This window comes from Hemicordylus capensis, chromosome 8 (genome assembly GCF_027244095.1).
Source record: "Hemicordylus capensis ecotype Gifberg chromosome 8, rHemCap1.1.pri, whole genome shotgun sequence".
NCBI lineage: Eukaryota > Metazoa > Chordata > Lepidosauria > Squamata > Cordylidae > Hemicordylus > Hemicordylus capensis.
The window spans coordinates 17,242,621-17,259,352 of NC_069664.1; the positions used below are offsets into that span (position 1 = coordinate 17,242,621).

At 42.2% G+C, this 16,732-nt stretch overlaps 1 protein-coding gene across 4 annotated transcripts in view; it reads left to right on the forward strand.

Annotated features, from left to right (window-relative positions):
- The window catches only part of OGDH (oxoglutarate dehydrogenase), a 62,980-nt gene continuing 46,248 nt past the window's right edge, over positions 1-16,732 (forward strand). For all 4 annotated transcript variants that reach the window (XM_053269404.1, XM_053269406.1, XM_053269403.1 and 1 more), the window contains exons 1-2: positions 1-148; positions 5,222-5,470. In XM_053269404.1, coding sequence (XP_053125379.1) covers positions 5,249-5,470 — 222 coding nt within the window. In that variant the 5' untranslated portion in view covers positions 1-148; positions 5,222-5,248. The remainder of the gene's footprint in view (positions 149-5,221; positions 5,471-16,732) is intronic.

Here is a 16,732-nt window from a genome sequence, read left to right on the forward strand (position 1 = left end):
GTCGGAAGCGGGTTGGCTGGCTTGCGCGATGGCGTCAGGCGAGGACGCGGGGCGCGCGGGGGAGGAGGAGGAGGCGGGGCCGGAGGAGGTTGGCGCTGTCAAGCCCGGATCAGAACGCTGAGGGGGGAGCACGTCGACGCGCTGCCAGGTAATGGCCTGCGGTGGGGGGGGGGCGGGCGAGGCGGCCGGTGGGGGGTGCCGGGGTGAGGCGGCAGGGCCAGGCCCCGCGGGGGCCGACGGACGCTGCCCTCTCCGCCCTTCAGCCCCCAGTGCCGGGGAAGGAGGTGCCCTTGGGAACGGGGCGGGGGAGAGCGGCAAGTTGGCCCTTCACCCACGTGCAGGCGCCGGGAAGCCCGGCTCCCCCCGGCCTTGTGAGGCGGCGGCGGCTGCTGCGAAGCCGAGCCCCCCCTCCCGCACCCCCCAACTGAGAGGGGCAGAAAGAGCCGGGCTCCGGGCCCGCAGCTCCAGGTCCCCTCAAGTGCAGGCAGGGCTCCCTCTCTTGAGTCTCTCTCTGCGGGAAGCGCCTTCCCTTTGGTCGCCCAATACCTCCTGATTCGCTTTAACGTTTCTTTTTAAAAAGTGTTCCTGTCATGGTGGGGTGCTGGAGAGCGCTCCAAAGCAACAGCTCACTGCGTTTGGTCCCAAAGCATTACAGAATAATAATAAACAAGCTTTAACAATGCCAGGTGTTCTTTCTCCTGCCCTCCCTCTCACATCCCCTCCTTCGGAGAAAACAGAAATACATAGGTCATCAAAGATGGATGATCTTTATTACGGCCAATGACCAAACGCTGATTATTAAACACAATTGTGAATAAAAATATTATGGGCCCTAGCAGATGTGGACCTGGTCAGCCGGGGTGGGAGACCACTGCAAGGCCACACAAGGGAGTTAGTTATGTGTTTAATAATCGCCTTTTTAAGATGTATTATTTTGCACCAAAGATGACTTGAATTACTGAAGAAGAGTTCACACACACAAGTATTAGTGAGCCTAAGAAGGCTTTATGGCCAGAGACAAACTTACCCCCAGGTATAGAAAGATGAGGGTAAGTTCTGGGAAGTTGGTAGGCATGATTATTATTAGTGTTATAATAATATCAGTGTACATCGTGCTTCATAGAGTAAATGTAAAAAAGACTGGTCCCTTTGAAATTTAATAGATGGGTGGTTCAGTTAAATTTACTTGGATTGTTTCAATAGGTAATAAGAATTTAGTGTGGTTATGCCAAAGGTTTCACCAAAAAAGAAGTCACCTCATAATGTTCTCTCCCCACTAGCTGAGATTAGCTAAGGTTTCCGGCCTTATGTTGCTTCAAGTTGGCCTTTCATCTTTAAATTCCAGAGCAACTAATTATGAAGTTATTAAGTATCTGCCACTCCCTGAATCTGTGGTCACAATCAGTAATATAACACAGAGATGCTGTTTCACTATAAAATGTGTGTGGGAAGCGAGGTGGGGTGATATTGGTCCTCTCTCCGAACATCCTGGCTGGGTGGATGAAGAGATGTTTACAGCACCTTAGTACATATAAACTTGATCTGATCTTGAACACTGAGCCTTGTAAGTTGTCACTGCTTGTGCTATTCATGCCCTTCTCTGCCAGTTTTATGACATTCGACAGAAGGCCTGGAGACTGACCATTTCCTTTTCCACCCCTGGGACTTATCAAGCCATGTGATCTGCCAGCAGATTCCCCATGTCACTCTTGTAGAGTCAGAACTGGAGATTTCCTTCTCATGCAACCTTGTTGAGCAAGCTGTACTTTCAACCTTGGGGTGAAGTAATTTTTTCAAACTTACACACTCCTCTGCTTGGATAATTTGATAAACATACTAAGGCCTCTACCATCGACCCATATTTTCTTCCTATTATGTGACTTCAGTTATGGCATGCAAATCAGTTTAGACCTCTCAGGAATGCATCCTGCTAATCTTGTCTGGCACATCAAGATCCTAAATGTTACTGATACAAGCCTAGGATTGAATTTGCATTTGTATCAGCATCTCTTGCAATTCTTATTTATCTAATGATTAGTTTTTATTATGTACAAACCAGCTTAAAGTGAATAGCTTTAATGTGTACATCCTGTCCAAGCAAGCTTGCCTGGAACAAGGAATACATGAATGTGAGGCATACTCAAGTATAATAGGTCAGCCTGCAAAACATAAATCTGGCCTGTAAAGCTCCATTATGTTACTCTAGATCAGGCATCCCCCAACTGCGGCCCTCCAGATGTTGCTGAACTACAACTTCCAGCATACCCAGTCACAAAAAATTGTGTCTAGGGATGCTGGGAGTTGTAGTTCAGCAACATCTGGAGGGCCGCAGTTTGGGGATGCCTGCTCTAGATTAACAGTTGAAGCAATTTGTAATTTTCCAATAATATGCTTTTCCTTGCCCAATAATAGCCTCAAACTATGGTATGTATAATACATGGAGATACTGCATACATTTTAGGGGGAAAGGGAGATATTATTACAAGTAATACCTGATTCAGAGCTGCCATTTTTTGCCCCTCAGCCACATGTTCCCACTCACTTCTGCCCTAACCAATACACTCAAATCAGCTCTGAATGATTGGACAATCGTTCCAGTCAGTGATCTGCCTCAGTGGACTATGTACTGTAGAATATGAATGCAATCAATTCCTAGCCCTTCCAGCAAGAAAACGGTTTCCTATTTCCTTCCATGACAAGTTATAGAATTTGTGCTAATTAGTATTCCATGTAGGAGTACAAATCCCATCATTCCCAGCCACACTCTTGGGCAGCAGTTCTCAGACTAGGGTCCCCAGATGTTGTTGGAATACAAATTTCATCATTAACAGCCACACTCATTAGGGCAGTGGTTTTCAAACTAGGGTCCCAGGTGCTATAGGACTACAGATCCCATCATTCCCAGCCAATGTATTCAATGTGTCATTTGAGGTTTGCTTCTCCATCTGAAGTGAAAGATGCCTCTTACAGTCTAGTATCTGTAGATTCCCTGTATCCAAAGGAAGCCTGGTTTCCCCAATATCCACTGGAGGTCTTTCCTTGTATCCACTGATCTGACACTTCCTCTGGATACAATAGGATGACCTCTAGTAACTTCTTGTTTCCAATTTTCATGAAGCTAGCTCAGGACAACTTTATTTAGAGTTGGGGTGTTGATCAGCTGACCACCTGTTTAAACACAGTCAAATATTTCATAAAAGTCAAGAATACCCTTATGTAAAATGGCAGACTGTCTTTTTAATTGCACTGGAGGTTATCTGCTAGAAATACAAGAAGGTGATGCCCTTTGTTCTCCAGATCTGCTCTCACACACCTTCATTTAGGAGCAACATGAGCCTCAGATGGAAGCATGAAGCAAACACACTGGTACAGATTACAGATTTACCATGAAGTCAATTTCCTTTACAGTGGGCGTCCATGTGATCTAGCAAATCTACTCTATAATACTTATGGCAGGGCATAGGGCTGGAGTCTTGAATACAAAAACCAAAGACAGCCATGTTGGTCCACTAAAAAAAATCTAAGAAGCAGCATAATACATTCATTAGGATCACCTAAAAATTACAACGCATGAGCCAGCTTTCAAGTTTCACAGACCTCTTCTTCAGGCTGGACATTAAACAAAAGGTTGATGTAAAGGGAGGATAAGATGTCTGCTTGCAGTGTGTGGCAGTCTTTAAGACGATTATCCCAGAAGCTCTTTGTGACTAATTGAGTTTGTGCTGACTACAAAAGTTTGTGAATTGGACCAAAACATGCTGGGTCAGAAGCAATGGCCACTCTCTTATAAAACATAAATCCCATAAGTTACACAGATTTGTCTCTAGCGTGGATCCTGCCTTTACGCAACTTTACAAAGATGAATGAATACACATTAAGCACCTGTAGTAAAGAAATGTTCTTTGCCACGGTATTGTTTAAACTAATATTTATCCTTTGCTAACCATTATGCTCCATCAGCTCAGTTCTTGTTTGGTGTCTTCCTTAATGAAGTCTATAACCAATAGATCTGTGAGGTGACTTAAAAGAACAGCAAGGCAAGAAATAGACAGATCTACTGTTGCTAGACTGAATTGGGCCATGAGTATAATTACTTTGGGTAAATTATAAGGCCAAAATGGACTTAAAGAAACAAATTCTGTTTTAATGCAATTTAAGTGTGTGCTAATCAGAAAAGGGAAAATGGGTAATGTCTCCAAGATGCATTTATATAACTGAACTTGTCCCCCCCCCCAGTCTTTTGGTAATAGAGTATTGTGCAATGTCTTCCATTCATCAACTTCACACAAGATTAGTATGGAAACTATGATTTATAGTGTTAGAATCCAGACCTTTGTAGCCTGTAATCTTATAGGAAGTAGGTGTTTTATTTTGAGCTCTATAAATTACTCCTTAGTTTTATTGCTTTTCAGATTGTTTATTAGTAGAACTGACAACTTCACAACTACCGTTTTTTTCAATCCTGTGAACTTAATTCCATCAGTTACACTCTGATGTACATTTGCATCAAATGCGAGATTATGTAATAAATGTTTGTTTCATGATGAAATTATTTCAGTTGCTTTGCATTATGTGACAAAATGTTGTATGTTGGCTGCTTTGTGAAAACTATTAGTATTAATCTATTTTGAGACCAATATGGAGCTGTTCTGTCTAAGGTTTATCTTGAACCTAATGTTCTTTAAAATCTGCATGAAACTGCTGGGTAAGGTCATCCTGGGACTTGGGCTTGGGTGTCATCCAAATGCCAGTGACACCCAACTCTCTCTCTCACATCCATCATCTAGCATGGGCAGGCAAGGTTCTAAACCAGCATCTGGAGGCAGTTTTAGAATGGATGAGAGGAAGTAAACTGAAGCTTAATCCATACGAGATGGAAATCCTGGTGGCCAGACAATCTTAGTGCAGATTCTAGAACACAATCCTGTTCTAGATTGTGTTACATTCCACATGAAGCAGGAGGTTTGCAGCTTGGGGATACGCCTGGATTCATCTCTCTTTCTAAATGCCAAGGCGGCAACAATGGCCAGGAATGTCTTTTTCAGACTTCACCTGTTTCTTCAGCTGTGCCCCTTCTTGGATAAATCAGAACATTGAACTAGTTATGGAAATCCAATATTGATATGGAAACAAATTGTACAAATCAGATAAACTTGATTCTGCAACCTGTGCATTTTTTTCTTTAATAGCTAAATCGTTCTTTTTTCCCCTTTCCCAACAGGAACTTGTCTGCTGCTGCAGAACAAAAATGTTTCACTTAAGGACTTGTGCTTCTAAATTGAGGCCACTAACTGCCTCACAGACTGTTAAGACAATTTCTCAGAATAAGCCAGCAGCACCAAGGACGTTTCCACAAATCAGGTGCTACAGTGCACCTGTTGCTGCTGAGCCATTTTTGAGTGGGACTAGTTCGAACTATGTGGAGGAAATGTACTATGCTTGGTTGGAAAATCCCAAAAGTGTACATAAGGTAAGGAGCAGCCTCCCTAGAATAAAGCCTCTTCTGTTAAGTGTTGGTGGCACATGTCTGAGTGCTGTGACTTCAGGTAAGTGCAAGTTGTCAGGGTGGGGACTCCAGTTTGAAGAAGACCCTGGAAACCTTATGAGTCCATTCGGCTTTCAGTTGTGCAGAAACTGAAAGCATTTGCCGACAAAAGAAAATGTTGGAAGATGATCAACCTTGGAATCAATTGCACCAGTTGACGGCTGCCTTGCCCTGAGGAATGATCTTCCTGTCTCCAGTGCAGTTACAAAGGAGGAGGAGCTACTTTCCTGCGTTGCTGCTGAGGAATTGCTGATCTTCTGTTGCTGTTCCCTTCAAAATAATTGAGATGGGTCTCCTCTTGGATAGGAGAGAAGCATTAAGATCTGCTGTTACAGAAGTACAAATTGCATACAAGGACAGTATTTTTAAGTCGTGGATTTAAAATTCTGTATTTATTTTTAAGCTTGGTCATTTTACTTGATCTTGCCTTAACAACTAGCAATGATCGGTATTGCTAGTCATCTCTTAAACTTGAAGAGTGACTTTAATGGTGCCTTCTGCAGTGATAAAGCAAATGTGGGACTATTTCTACATGTGACTGTTAGTTTTATGCTACAGTGAGTTCACAAAAGCAAGTTACTGATCTGGAATAGTCTGCTCTCCATTCTGTTTTAAGTCATAAGACTATATAATATATGAGTGTTTCCCTAACTGTATGTGGGAGATTTCAAATAATTTGTAGTAGATAGGAAGTTACACATGTCGAGAACAGAATGGGCGATATTGATTTATTTAAAGGCTGATTAGGTATAGAACTGGTGTTGTGCACATACTCTTTTATGGCTCTGCATTGTAGAGAGATTACAAGTATGCAGAACTATTAAAGAGTTTTATCTTCAGTTTTGAAGAGAAGGTTCTCTCCTCGTTGGCACATACTAGCCTTTTGCCTTGGTGTATTTAAGTATAACTCATTCGTGTACTGTTTGATGGAGCGTTTGACTTCAGGTCAGTGAACTGTATTGCACAGAGCAATAAACACATTCCTCTTTGTAAGGCTTATTCTGTTACCAGTGAGATGATAACAATAAGCCATAATGGATAGCGCTAAATACTACTTAGGATATGCAGTAACACAGTTTCCTGGGTTGCTTCTGAACTAAGAAGCAAAGGCCGTTGGGTGTGATTGCTTACAGATATGCATTATCCCAGAAAGCTGCTGTGTTAACACTGCTAATTTCATTTGGAGTAGTAAGTGATTTGCTCAATTTTGAGTAGTAAAAGTGTAGCGCTCCTGATAGTGAATAGTCTTCAAATAATAGGATTCAGAACTGCTGTATGGAAGAAAAGGTTCAGGACTCTTAACAGAGATGTTGAGTTAATCCAGTAATTTATCTCTTTTCATGATGATGCTTGAAAGGTACTGTTGGCTTTAGAAAAACTCCTCTAATATTTAAGTAAGATCTTATTGGTATAGTTGTCCTGTAGTCATGATGTTTCAGAAAACTGAAATTTCACATTCTTTTATGATTTCATTTAGCTTGACTAGAGGAAAGGATGCCATTAGGTGTGAGATTAGGCCTTAATAGCAGTAATTCTTAATCTTGATGCCTGTTGTCATAAGATAACATCCAGATTAGTTATGACTAAGCACCATAGAAATCAATGAGATGAGTCATTGATTCGGGTGTTGCCCGCTGTGTCTTTTTAAAGAGCAAACTTGAAGACTGCCAGTGAAACTGCTTTAGGAACTGAGATCAGAGGAGCAATAACTTTTAATGTGGAGGACAGGTCTATCAATTGCTACTAGTCTGAGGGCCATAGGCCACCTTTAGTCTAAGAGGCAAGATGCCTCTAAATACCAGTTGCAGGGGAGGAACAGTAAAAGAGAGAGCATGCCCTCGCCTCTTGCCTGCGGGCTTCCCAGAGGCATCTGGTGGGCCACTATATGAAATAGGATGCTGGACTAGATAGGCCTTGGTCCTGATCCAGAAAAACTGTTCTCTTCCGTGCTGAACTAGATATCTGTGTCTTTGGCATTTTAGTTTAAGATGTAAACCAGTGTTGGAATATTTTTTCTGTTCTCAAAATAGCAGATGTAGCCAGTGTGCTTAGATTGTAATAAGATTTTAAAAAATTGATTGTGAGATGGTATAAGTTTTTTGTCAGCTGGCTTGTAAATACTTATTTTATTTTGAAGATGTATACCCCACCTTTTAGTCAAAATATCCTTGAGATAGCTTATAGTAGATTGCAAATGTGTGCATTTTGTTGCACAATTCCTTGGGCTACTGGCAGGGGCCAGAGGGTGCTTCCCTTTAGGTCTGCAGTTTCAGGCAAAACTGCTAGAGCACATGGGAGTTCTTTCTTGCAGGGAAAGCGGAAGCGAGCTCCCTGCAGCTGTGCCTTCTCTGGCTAGTAGGGATGTGCACAAAACGGGTTTTCCGTTCTGTTTCAAGCTCGAAACAAAATGCAGATGGCTGAAACGTTTCGTCGAAATAGCCATTGAACCGGTTGTTTCAGTGGAACAAACTTCGAAATGTTTCGAGTGTTTTGGCCAGAGCGAATATTGGGGAAACTTGAAATACCCCATTGTTCCCCATGGGTAGCTCCTAGGGACACCAAAGTGGGTTGTGTGGTAGGGCATGATGGATTCTACCTACCGCCCAACCCACAAAAGAAATGGGCAAGCAGGTGATTTTAAACAAATTTTGAACCTTTCCCCAAAACCCCATAGGATCCTATAGGATACGTTTACATTTATCTGCAAGGCTGACCTAGGACACTCAGTCATGAGGTGGGCTATATGTAATAAACAACATCAGCCTCGTCTTCTGTAGAATTGGCTTCTTCCTTGTGTGGGGAGGAAATACCCTGTACTGGAGTTCCAAGGCCTGTCGGTTAAACCCAGCCATGGGACCCAGGACCTCACATGATGGAGCATAATTAGAGAGCCAGCGTGGTATAGTGGTTAGAGTGCTGGACTAGGACCGGGGAGACCCAAGTTCAAATCCCCATTCAGCCATAAAACTAGCTGGGTGACTCTGGGCCAGTCACTTCTCTCTCAGCCTAACCTACTTCACAGGGTTGTTATGAAAGAGAAACTCAAGTATGTAGTACACCACTCTGGGCTCCTTGGAGGAAGAGCGGGATATAAATGTAATAATGATCATCATCATCATCAATCAGATTGTATTTGTGACTGATGTGTGTTCTGAACTTTGAGCTAAACTGTGAGTTCACAGCTCTGGACGGTTGCAGTGCTGCACAGGACCTTTAAACTTTTCTCAGGGGGAAAAGCTGCAGTCTGTTCTGATAAGACAGAATAAAAGCCAGCTGACTGTTTTGAAGGTCAGAGTAGACTGGCTGTATAAAGATGGCTTATTGCAGAACTAGCTAGGGCAGGACAGAGTTACCAAGGCAATGACACAGCATTATTGGAGAAACTGAAGCTTTGGCATAGGGCCAAGTTGGAGGTAATTCGGGGACAAATACTTGACCAACTTATATGGCAGATGTGAATGGAGTGCAGTGGTTTAGTAGCAGAGAGCTTAGAAGAAGCCCAAGTGCAGCTGTAACTTGCTTTTTCTTCACTTGATAATTGCCTGCTTCAGGGGGTTTCAGCCTCTTTTAACAAGCATACCCCTTCTATCTGAAACCTTCAGCTCAGGTACCCCATAGAGATTGTGTGTGTGTATACATATGCACTCACCTGCACACAAATTGAAATGTGACAGTTAATGAGACAGACTGGATGTAAGACAGTGACTGTCTTACATCCAGACCAAGTTACTCATCCGTACTCCCATGGACATTAATAGGACAAGTAAACTTGTCTCACTAGGTTTGAAAGCACTACTCATTAGTAACTTAATCTGGCTGTAATAGCTCTCTGGTGAGGAGGCAATGGAGCTGTGTCCTAAGCACTCGTCAGTGAGTTGAGGGGGGCGGGAGGGCTCTGAGTACCCCTTATGAGTCTTAAAAGTACCCCTAGCGGCTCATGTATCCTTGGTTGGGACCCACTAGTCTAGCTAAATTTCTCTTTGTGCTGCTCCTTGTTATACTTTGACTTCTGGTACTGAATTCCTAGAAAAGAGAAGAGCTTGAGGCAGTACCATACATTGTTGTTACTGTCAGTCATATTTGTATACCAATGAAAACGTGGTCTCATGGCAGTTATAATTGCTGTGGGAAAGGGTAATATAACACTTATGCTTCTTGCAAGCATGTAAAGTGTGTAAGGAATAATGTGTGTACATATATACTTAAGTGTCCATGTCTGGGAAAACTTGGCCTCCCCAGGCACACAGATGTTTGGCATTTGTATATGGATTATGGTATATGATTGCAGGATTTCCCACTGCAAATGTAATATCATGCGCCTCTTAATTGCTTGATCTTTAACTCTGCACATGGCAGAGCTAGCCTCTCTGACTTTTTATGAGCTTTGTAACTCAGCTAGGTTCTTCAGTTCTGGTTTGGCTAGATTCTTGGTGGGAAAGTGTTCACCTTGAGATCATGGGGTGCGTTTGGTTCCTGCCCTCTTATGCTCATTCCCAAAGGCCTGTCTCTCAAACTTGTTGCAGCAATTTAAACCATCAATAAGGATATATCTATTTAGAACTTAGTAAGAAATTTGTGTTCAAATTTCACCTTGGCATGAACTTACTGGACAAAGAGGCACCTTTCCAAGTGGTGGCTCTCCTCCATTTATTTATTTAGCATATTTATATACTGCCCAAAACTCACATCCCAGGGCAGTTTACAATAAAACACAGATTAAAACAAAATTAAAACATTAACACAATTTAAAAACCATGATGGATTCTATAAATCTAATTACAAGCCTGGGTGAATAAATCCAGGATCAAATCTCAGGATCAAACTAGACATTACTTTAAGCATGTGATTGGAGATCATGTGCTGTTCTCGGTTTAGTCGCAAGAAGCCTGATCTCCTCCACCCCCACGGGTTGGATTAGCTTCGGTCACGTGCTTAAAGTAACATCTACTTGGCCTCTCAGCCAAACTCAGGGCAATTTCAAGGTGAAGACATGAAAGTGTAGGAAATAAAATTTGGTAACTCATAGTATTTCTAAGGTCAATATTGACTTCTTTAATGAGCAGCTGTAAAAATTCTTTTGTCTGTGTGATTGTATCCACACAGATTCCTCTTCAAGCAAACCAGTCTCAAAAGTCTGAGAGGAAACTTTTGCTTTAAGAGAAAAGGTGGCTGTAAAAGAGCCACAATTAATTTGAACTTCAGTGATGGGCCAGTCTTGTTTATAGTCCAAAGTATCATGCACACATGTGTTTAGTACACAAATCCCTCCTAGAATGCATGAGAAGACTGAATTTACAAACACTATCAGCAGCCTCTTCCCAGAAGTCTGACTTGAATGAGCCGCAATTGGCTTGTTTTGCAATCAAATGGTGTGGCAAATGCTAGGGTATACTTCCATATAGAAACTGATCTGGTTAATTATAAGCATTTCACACGATAAAATCACTGCTTGCTTGCTAAGCTTTTCAGTGCATTGGCCAAAAACTGGCTCATGAAGTTAAAAAGTGTTTCCTCTGAGAATGTTGCTAAAGAGAGAGCTTTGTCTTTTGCCTGCAGTAGTACAAGAAGCTTTGTTGACAGTCTGGTGCCGTGTTATTCGTTTTAAGGCCCCAGAGCCAGTAATGGCTCCATGAATCCCGAGTGTGTGTTCCTGTCTTCTTCTTCTTATTATTCTATGAATCATAACCCATGAATAAGAACCCTTCTTCTAGATAAACCACTTTGTGAACTGTTCATTGAAAAGTGGAATATAAATAATAGTAGTAAGTAAGTGTGGCTCTCTGGTTTGTTTAGTCAGCTCTCCTGGCACAGCCCAGAGGTGATTGTTCCCACCATGCAGTGCTGTGCTTTGCCCAGTACCGTGAGGCTCTTTTAAGGGGAAAAGAGCCCTCTTGAGCCCCAGTGCCATCCTGGAAGGTGAGCACAGAGTGCTAGGAAATGTGGTCCCTCCCAGTAATTTCCCCACAGCTCTCTTAAGAGGAAGGCATTGGAAGGACTTCACTTCTCAGTGCTCCATGTGTTTCTTCATGGATGTCACTAGGGGTTCAACAGGGCTCTTTTTCTCATAAAAGGCTCCCTGGTGTCAGGAAAACCGAAAGTCTGCACAATGGGAAATGGTTCTCCCATTGAAGGTCTTATGCCAAAGTGGCTCCTATCTGAAAAATAGTGAAGATTGCAGATATAGTGCAAGTGGTGATGGAGTCAGAAATGACAAGGGGACACACTTGTTTAATGTTGAGTATTAAGTATTGTTTGGAGTGAGGAATCAAGTATATCTAATACCTCGGTGGGGTGAGATTTAGTTGCTGGAAAACTGGTTGGACCTTTTTCTGTATGGTTTCTAGGTGTGGCCAGATTGGTATTTGCTTCATCATATAACTGGCAAACCTTCATTGGCACATGTCCAAGCATAAAAGAAAGCAAACATGCACTGGAGACTTCCCCTTCCACTGATTGGTGATACTCTTGCTAAAAAGGAGCTATCTACCCTCTCTGCTTTGCCCTTGGCAAGTGCTTAGTAGCCAGTGGCAAAGCTCCTTTGTATAGCAAGTCGCAAGGGGGCATGGAAGAGTCTCCTCCGCCAAAGAGATTGCTAAGAGTTCCCAATGAGTCCTGCTTTCAGCTGCACCTTGGTTTTTTGTTTTGTTTTTGTAAAAGCTAGTAAATGTTTGGAAAAGACATCATTCCCTCCACGTCCACCTGCCCTTCTGCAAGCCATGCTAGTCCCCACTGCACTATGTTAGTCCTTGGAGGAATGTTTATGCCAAATTAGGAAAACAGGATTCCAGGTCATACTAGTTCAATTTATTAGTTAGCCAAAAAAGGGTCTAAGAACTTAAGGAAACAACCAGATTTGTTTGTTTTGAAGGATACTGACTTATATGCTGCTGTTCAGCTTCATAAAGCTCTGTGCAGAAAGCACTGGGAAATACTAACTTTCCCAGCACTCACTGTGTGCCTTCCAATATGTCATTGGGACTTGCCACACCTCTGTATCACCTTCATGGCCCTCCCTGGTGTGTGCATAGGACCACTCTGTGCAGAGGAAAGTGCTGGGAATGGCCGCCTTCCATGAGACCGAGCAATGTACAGCTGATTCAGCTTCAAAGCCAAACCTTGGCACAGATCTAGTCGCTAACCTTTGACTCTTCTGCTAAGCACAAATATTTCTGTGCATTGAAAGTGACCCTGAAGAGAATTGCCGAGTTCATCCTGTATGCCTAAGGTGTGAAGTGGCAGTAACTGGGTTTGTGCTTATTTGACTTTCTTTACTGTTGTTGAAATATACAGCATTGAAAGCAGAACTTGGCATTTGGTGGCAACCACAAGATCCCTAACCCCATGTTTTCTGCCACTGACTAAAGTGGGGGTGAGAGAGAGCGTTCACAGGAATGAACATTTTAACTGCACCACTGGTTTTCCATGGTAAGCCCAAGCAATGGAGGAAGGAGCAGGAATTGCAGAGGAAAACCGGTAGGAATTGAGAAGGTTTCACAATAAATGCACGATTTTTTAAAAGTTCTGGTAAGAACTAATCTGCCTACTTTCCTTTCACTATAATCTTAATTGATAATTACCATCCTCACAAGTTAGCCCACTTCAGCCTTAAACATTCACACATCCGCCATCTTGAATTGGGGTGGATGACATCACAAACTATGCTGTTGAGCCATCCCTATGTATCCCTACACCTGTAGCAAATGCGGTTCATATTGGTCCAGGCATTGTGAAATTGATAGGGACACACACACACACTGCCGGGTGATCTCATAAGCTCACTTTCCTTAAGGAAAGTAGGCTAAAAATAGGGATTTAGACTGAAGCTGCACCCTGCAGTTGTAGCAAGGCTATTGCCAAAAGCAGCACCTCCTTTCTCTTCATGTGGCATTATTGTGTTTTGGGGGGCTTTTCTGGCCCTGCACCACTAGTTGGCTGCCATTTGGGGAAATTCACAGGCTGGTCATGTCATGTGTTTCACCTCATTAAGTATTATTGAAGAGAGCAAAGTGAGACTTGTGGCTGTTGCTGTCACCAGTTGCTAAAACGTGTCACTCTGGCCATGATCTTATGAAGAATTTGTTGCAAACTGATTTAGGTAGTTGTCTCAACACAGAGTGTAGCTATAATTCTGAACACAGTAGCCTCCTTAGGGCACTGTTTTCTGGTAGTATGTCAGTTGTGTCACCTTAAGTGGTGCAGTGGGAAAATGCTTGACCAACAAGCAGAAGGTTGCTGGTTCGAATCCCTGCTGGTAATATATCAGGCAGCAGCGATATAGGAAGGGGAGAAGGCAATGGTAAACCTCTCCTGTATTCTACCAAAGAAAACCCCAGGGCTCTGTGGGCACCAGGAGTCGAAATCGACTTGATGGCATACTTTACCTTTATGTCAGTCGCAGTTACGAGCTTTGGGGCTGGATCCAGACATTCCTCAAGGAGCCCTGTTTTAGCTTCCAGGAGAGGCTGGATAGCCAGTCTGATACTAGGGCTTTTACAATGTGCATTAACAGGTCTGTGCTCTATTTATTTATTTATTTGTATTTAACGTGTTTATTTAACTATATTTGCATTTGTAGTAAATGGAGTACTAGGTCGTTGCTGGTTAGCGTTTGTTTGTCACAGTGTGTTACATGTACAGTACTAGATCTAACAGCCCTACACACACACACACACACACACACACACACACACACACACACACCATCTTTCAAAGCTTTCAGTTCACATTGGTCAATGCTGACCAGTTTTACAGTGGTTAAGAAATCCACAGATGTGGATGGATGTTTGTTTATCCTTCAGATGTTCTAACAAGTGATTCAGTCAGCCTTTCCTCAAAACCTTTGAAAATCTGGCCGTGGCATAGGGTGCTGTCATCAACTTCTCAGGTGTTCCTCATTTTTCTATGACTAGTTTTACAATGTCCTGCCCTAGTTTGTGTGTTGCCTTGAAATTATTAGAGTTCATTTTGCTGAAGCAGCAGACCACAGACCACAGACTTCCTGTACCCTGAGGAATGTTTGTTATCTGTCCAGGGGCTTCTGCCTGGATTTCAGGTGAGCTTAAACCTACATGCAAGCAAGAGCAACCTGTGTCTTTTATGACACTGCAGACACAAACTCTAGTGTCTCTGAACATTGCCTGCTGTGACATGGTCAGGTGGTAAGTGTTCTGCTTGCTTCAGGCTACAGCAGTGCGGCTTCTATCAAATTAGAAAAGGTTGTACTGGATGCAGTTGCAATTGCAGCTATAGCTTTATATCACTGTGCTTTATTAAGTCTAATAAGAGTTACCTTTTTAAAACTGGTATGGGAAATGTCAAGGGGATAATGGAGAGGCTTTTTGGAAGATTCTTGGGGATGTACATAGTCATTGCCCTCTAAGTAAAGACCAGTTCCAAACCTATGCTGTTTGTTAGATGTTTCTCCTTGGCAACAGAAAAGTGTATCAAAATACACAATTATTATAATAATATTATTATTTAAAATACTTATACCCCACCCCTTCCGTGTACTAATGCTTGGGGTGACTAGATAAAATAGATACAATATAGATTGTATATTGTAATGAAATAGATACAATATAGATTGGATACAATTTATACAATATTGTATCTATGTATATATATATATTAAAAAACTAATAAATTTTTTAAAAAATTAGAAGCCAGGCTAAAACCACAATTAAAATGACAACTTTTAATTACAATTTTTAAAATATATATCAATAAAAGCTAAATACTTTTTAAAAAAACCTACCAGGTATAAGCAGAGAGAATAAAGCTCTTATTTAAGGCTGTTGCCTGCCTTTTGAGCCTTGGCTGCTCTGATGAATGAGGAACAAACCCATTTGTGTTTTTGCCAAGATGATCAATATATGAATTCTTTGGAAAAAAATAAAAAGCATATGATCAGGATACCAAGAGCTACCATGCCCAATGAAATGTTTTACTTTTTGCCTTTTAAACCGCATGCCTCTTTTGTCATATCCAAAACTGCTTTACACATTTCATTCCATGTATAAGAGATTTCTATCCCACATATTGGTCCCTTACAAGGCCTCCAGGGTGACTCAAAACATCAGTCAAAACCACACAGTCTGTAAAACAGTACAATTGAAGAGAGAAACTAAAAAAAAAAAAAAAAGTCAGGTGTTGATATTTCAGGAGGAGGAGAAAGAAAGAAACTAAATCAAAGGAACAGCAAAGTAAAAACATTTTGGGCATCATGCCAAAGCACCAGTAAAGAGGGCACCAGTCAGACCTCCTGAGGTAGGGAATTCCAAAGCTAGGCTCCACAACTGACGAGGCCCTGTCCTGCACCCCAGGCCATAAGACCTCCTAAGCCTTCTACAGCATTCCTCTTGGTTTCTAAAGATGTTTGCTATCTGGTAGAGTAGGGGCTGGTGCTGTTCCAAGGAACACATGTCCAAATCTTCATTGGGTGTGTAGAGCTGTGGTCCTGGATCCAGCCCTGTGTTGCTGCATGCCTTGGTCTCCTAAACGTCCTATTGTGTAGTCTTGTGGTTTGCAGTTTACGTCAATAGGAGATGCTAGAAATAGCTTCAGTAGCACACAGCCGAGATTAGTACAACTACAGTAATAAATGGACATGAGCTCACCAGGTATGCATCACAAGAAAGAATGTGCTTTCTGCTAGGGCTTGTGTCTCCACAAATGAGTTGGGCAACAATCAATGTGCCCAGTTATTCTGCTGTACTATAATTGTATTATAAGCAGAAATTACTTGACAATTATAGTGCTTTAGAGAGTGTGCGGTACAGTACTTTGTGTGTATTATTACTTAATTGTAACAATATGAAAGCTGGGTCAGTATTGTTCCTATGTGGAGGGCTAAAGCGGCTATGTAGCAAATGCATTGCAGGAACTAGATCTGAATTGGGGATTTCCTGATGAGCTGTCTTTTAGATACTACAGGATACCATTTTAAGATGCCCTGTAAAAGTGGCATAAAGGATCCTTTGTTCATTCCTTTGGAACAAGGGACTTCCCGAAAGGTCATGTGTGGAAGCCATTGTTACCCTTTTCCTAGCTTAGGGTGGATTCTATGGAATTTTTCTTCTGGGATAAGTGTGCAGGTTGCTCAAGCAGGTGCAAGTGGCTGGAGAAGAAATTAGGTAGTCTCTTGGCTTTTTAGGTCACTGAAATGGGAGGCACCAACCCTTGTCCTAA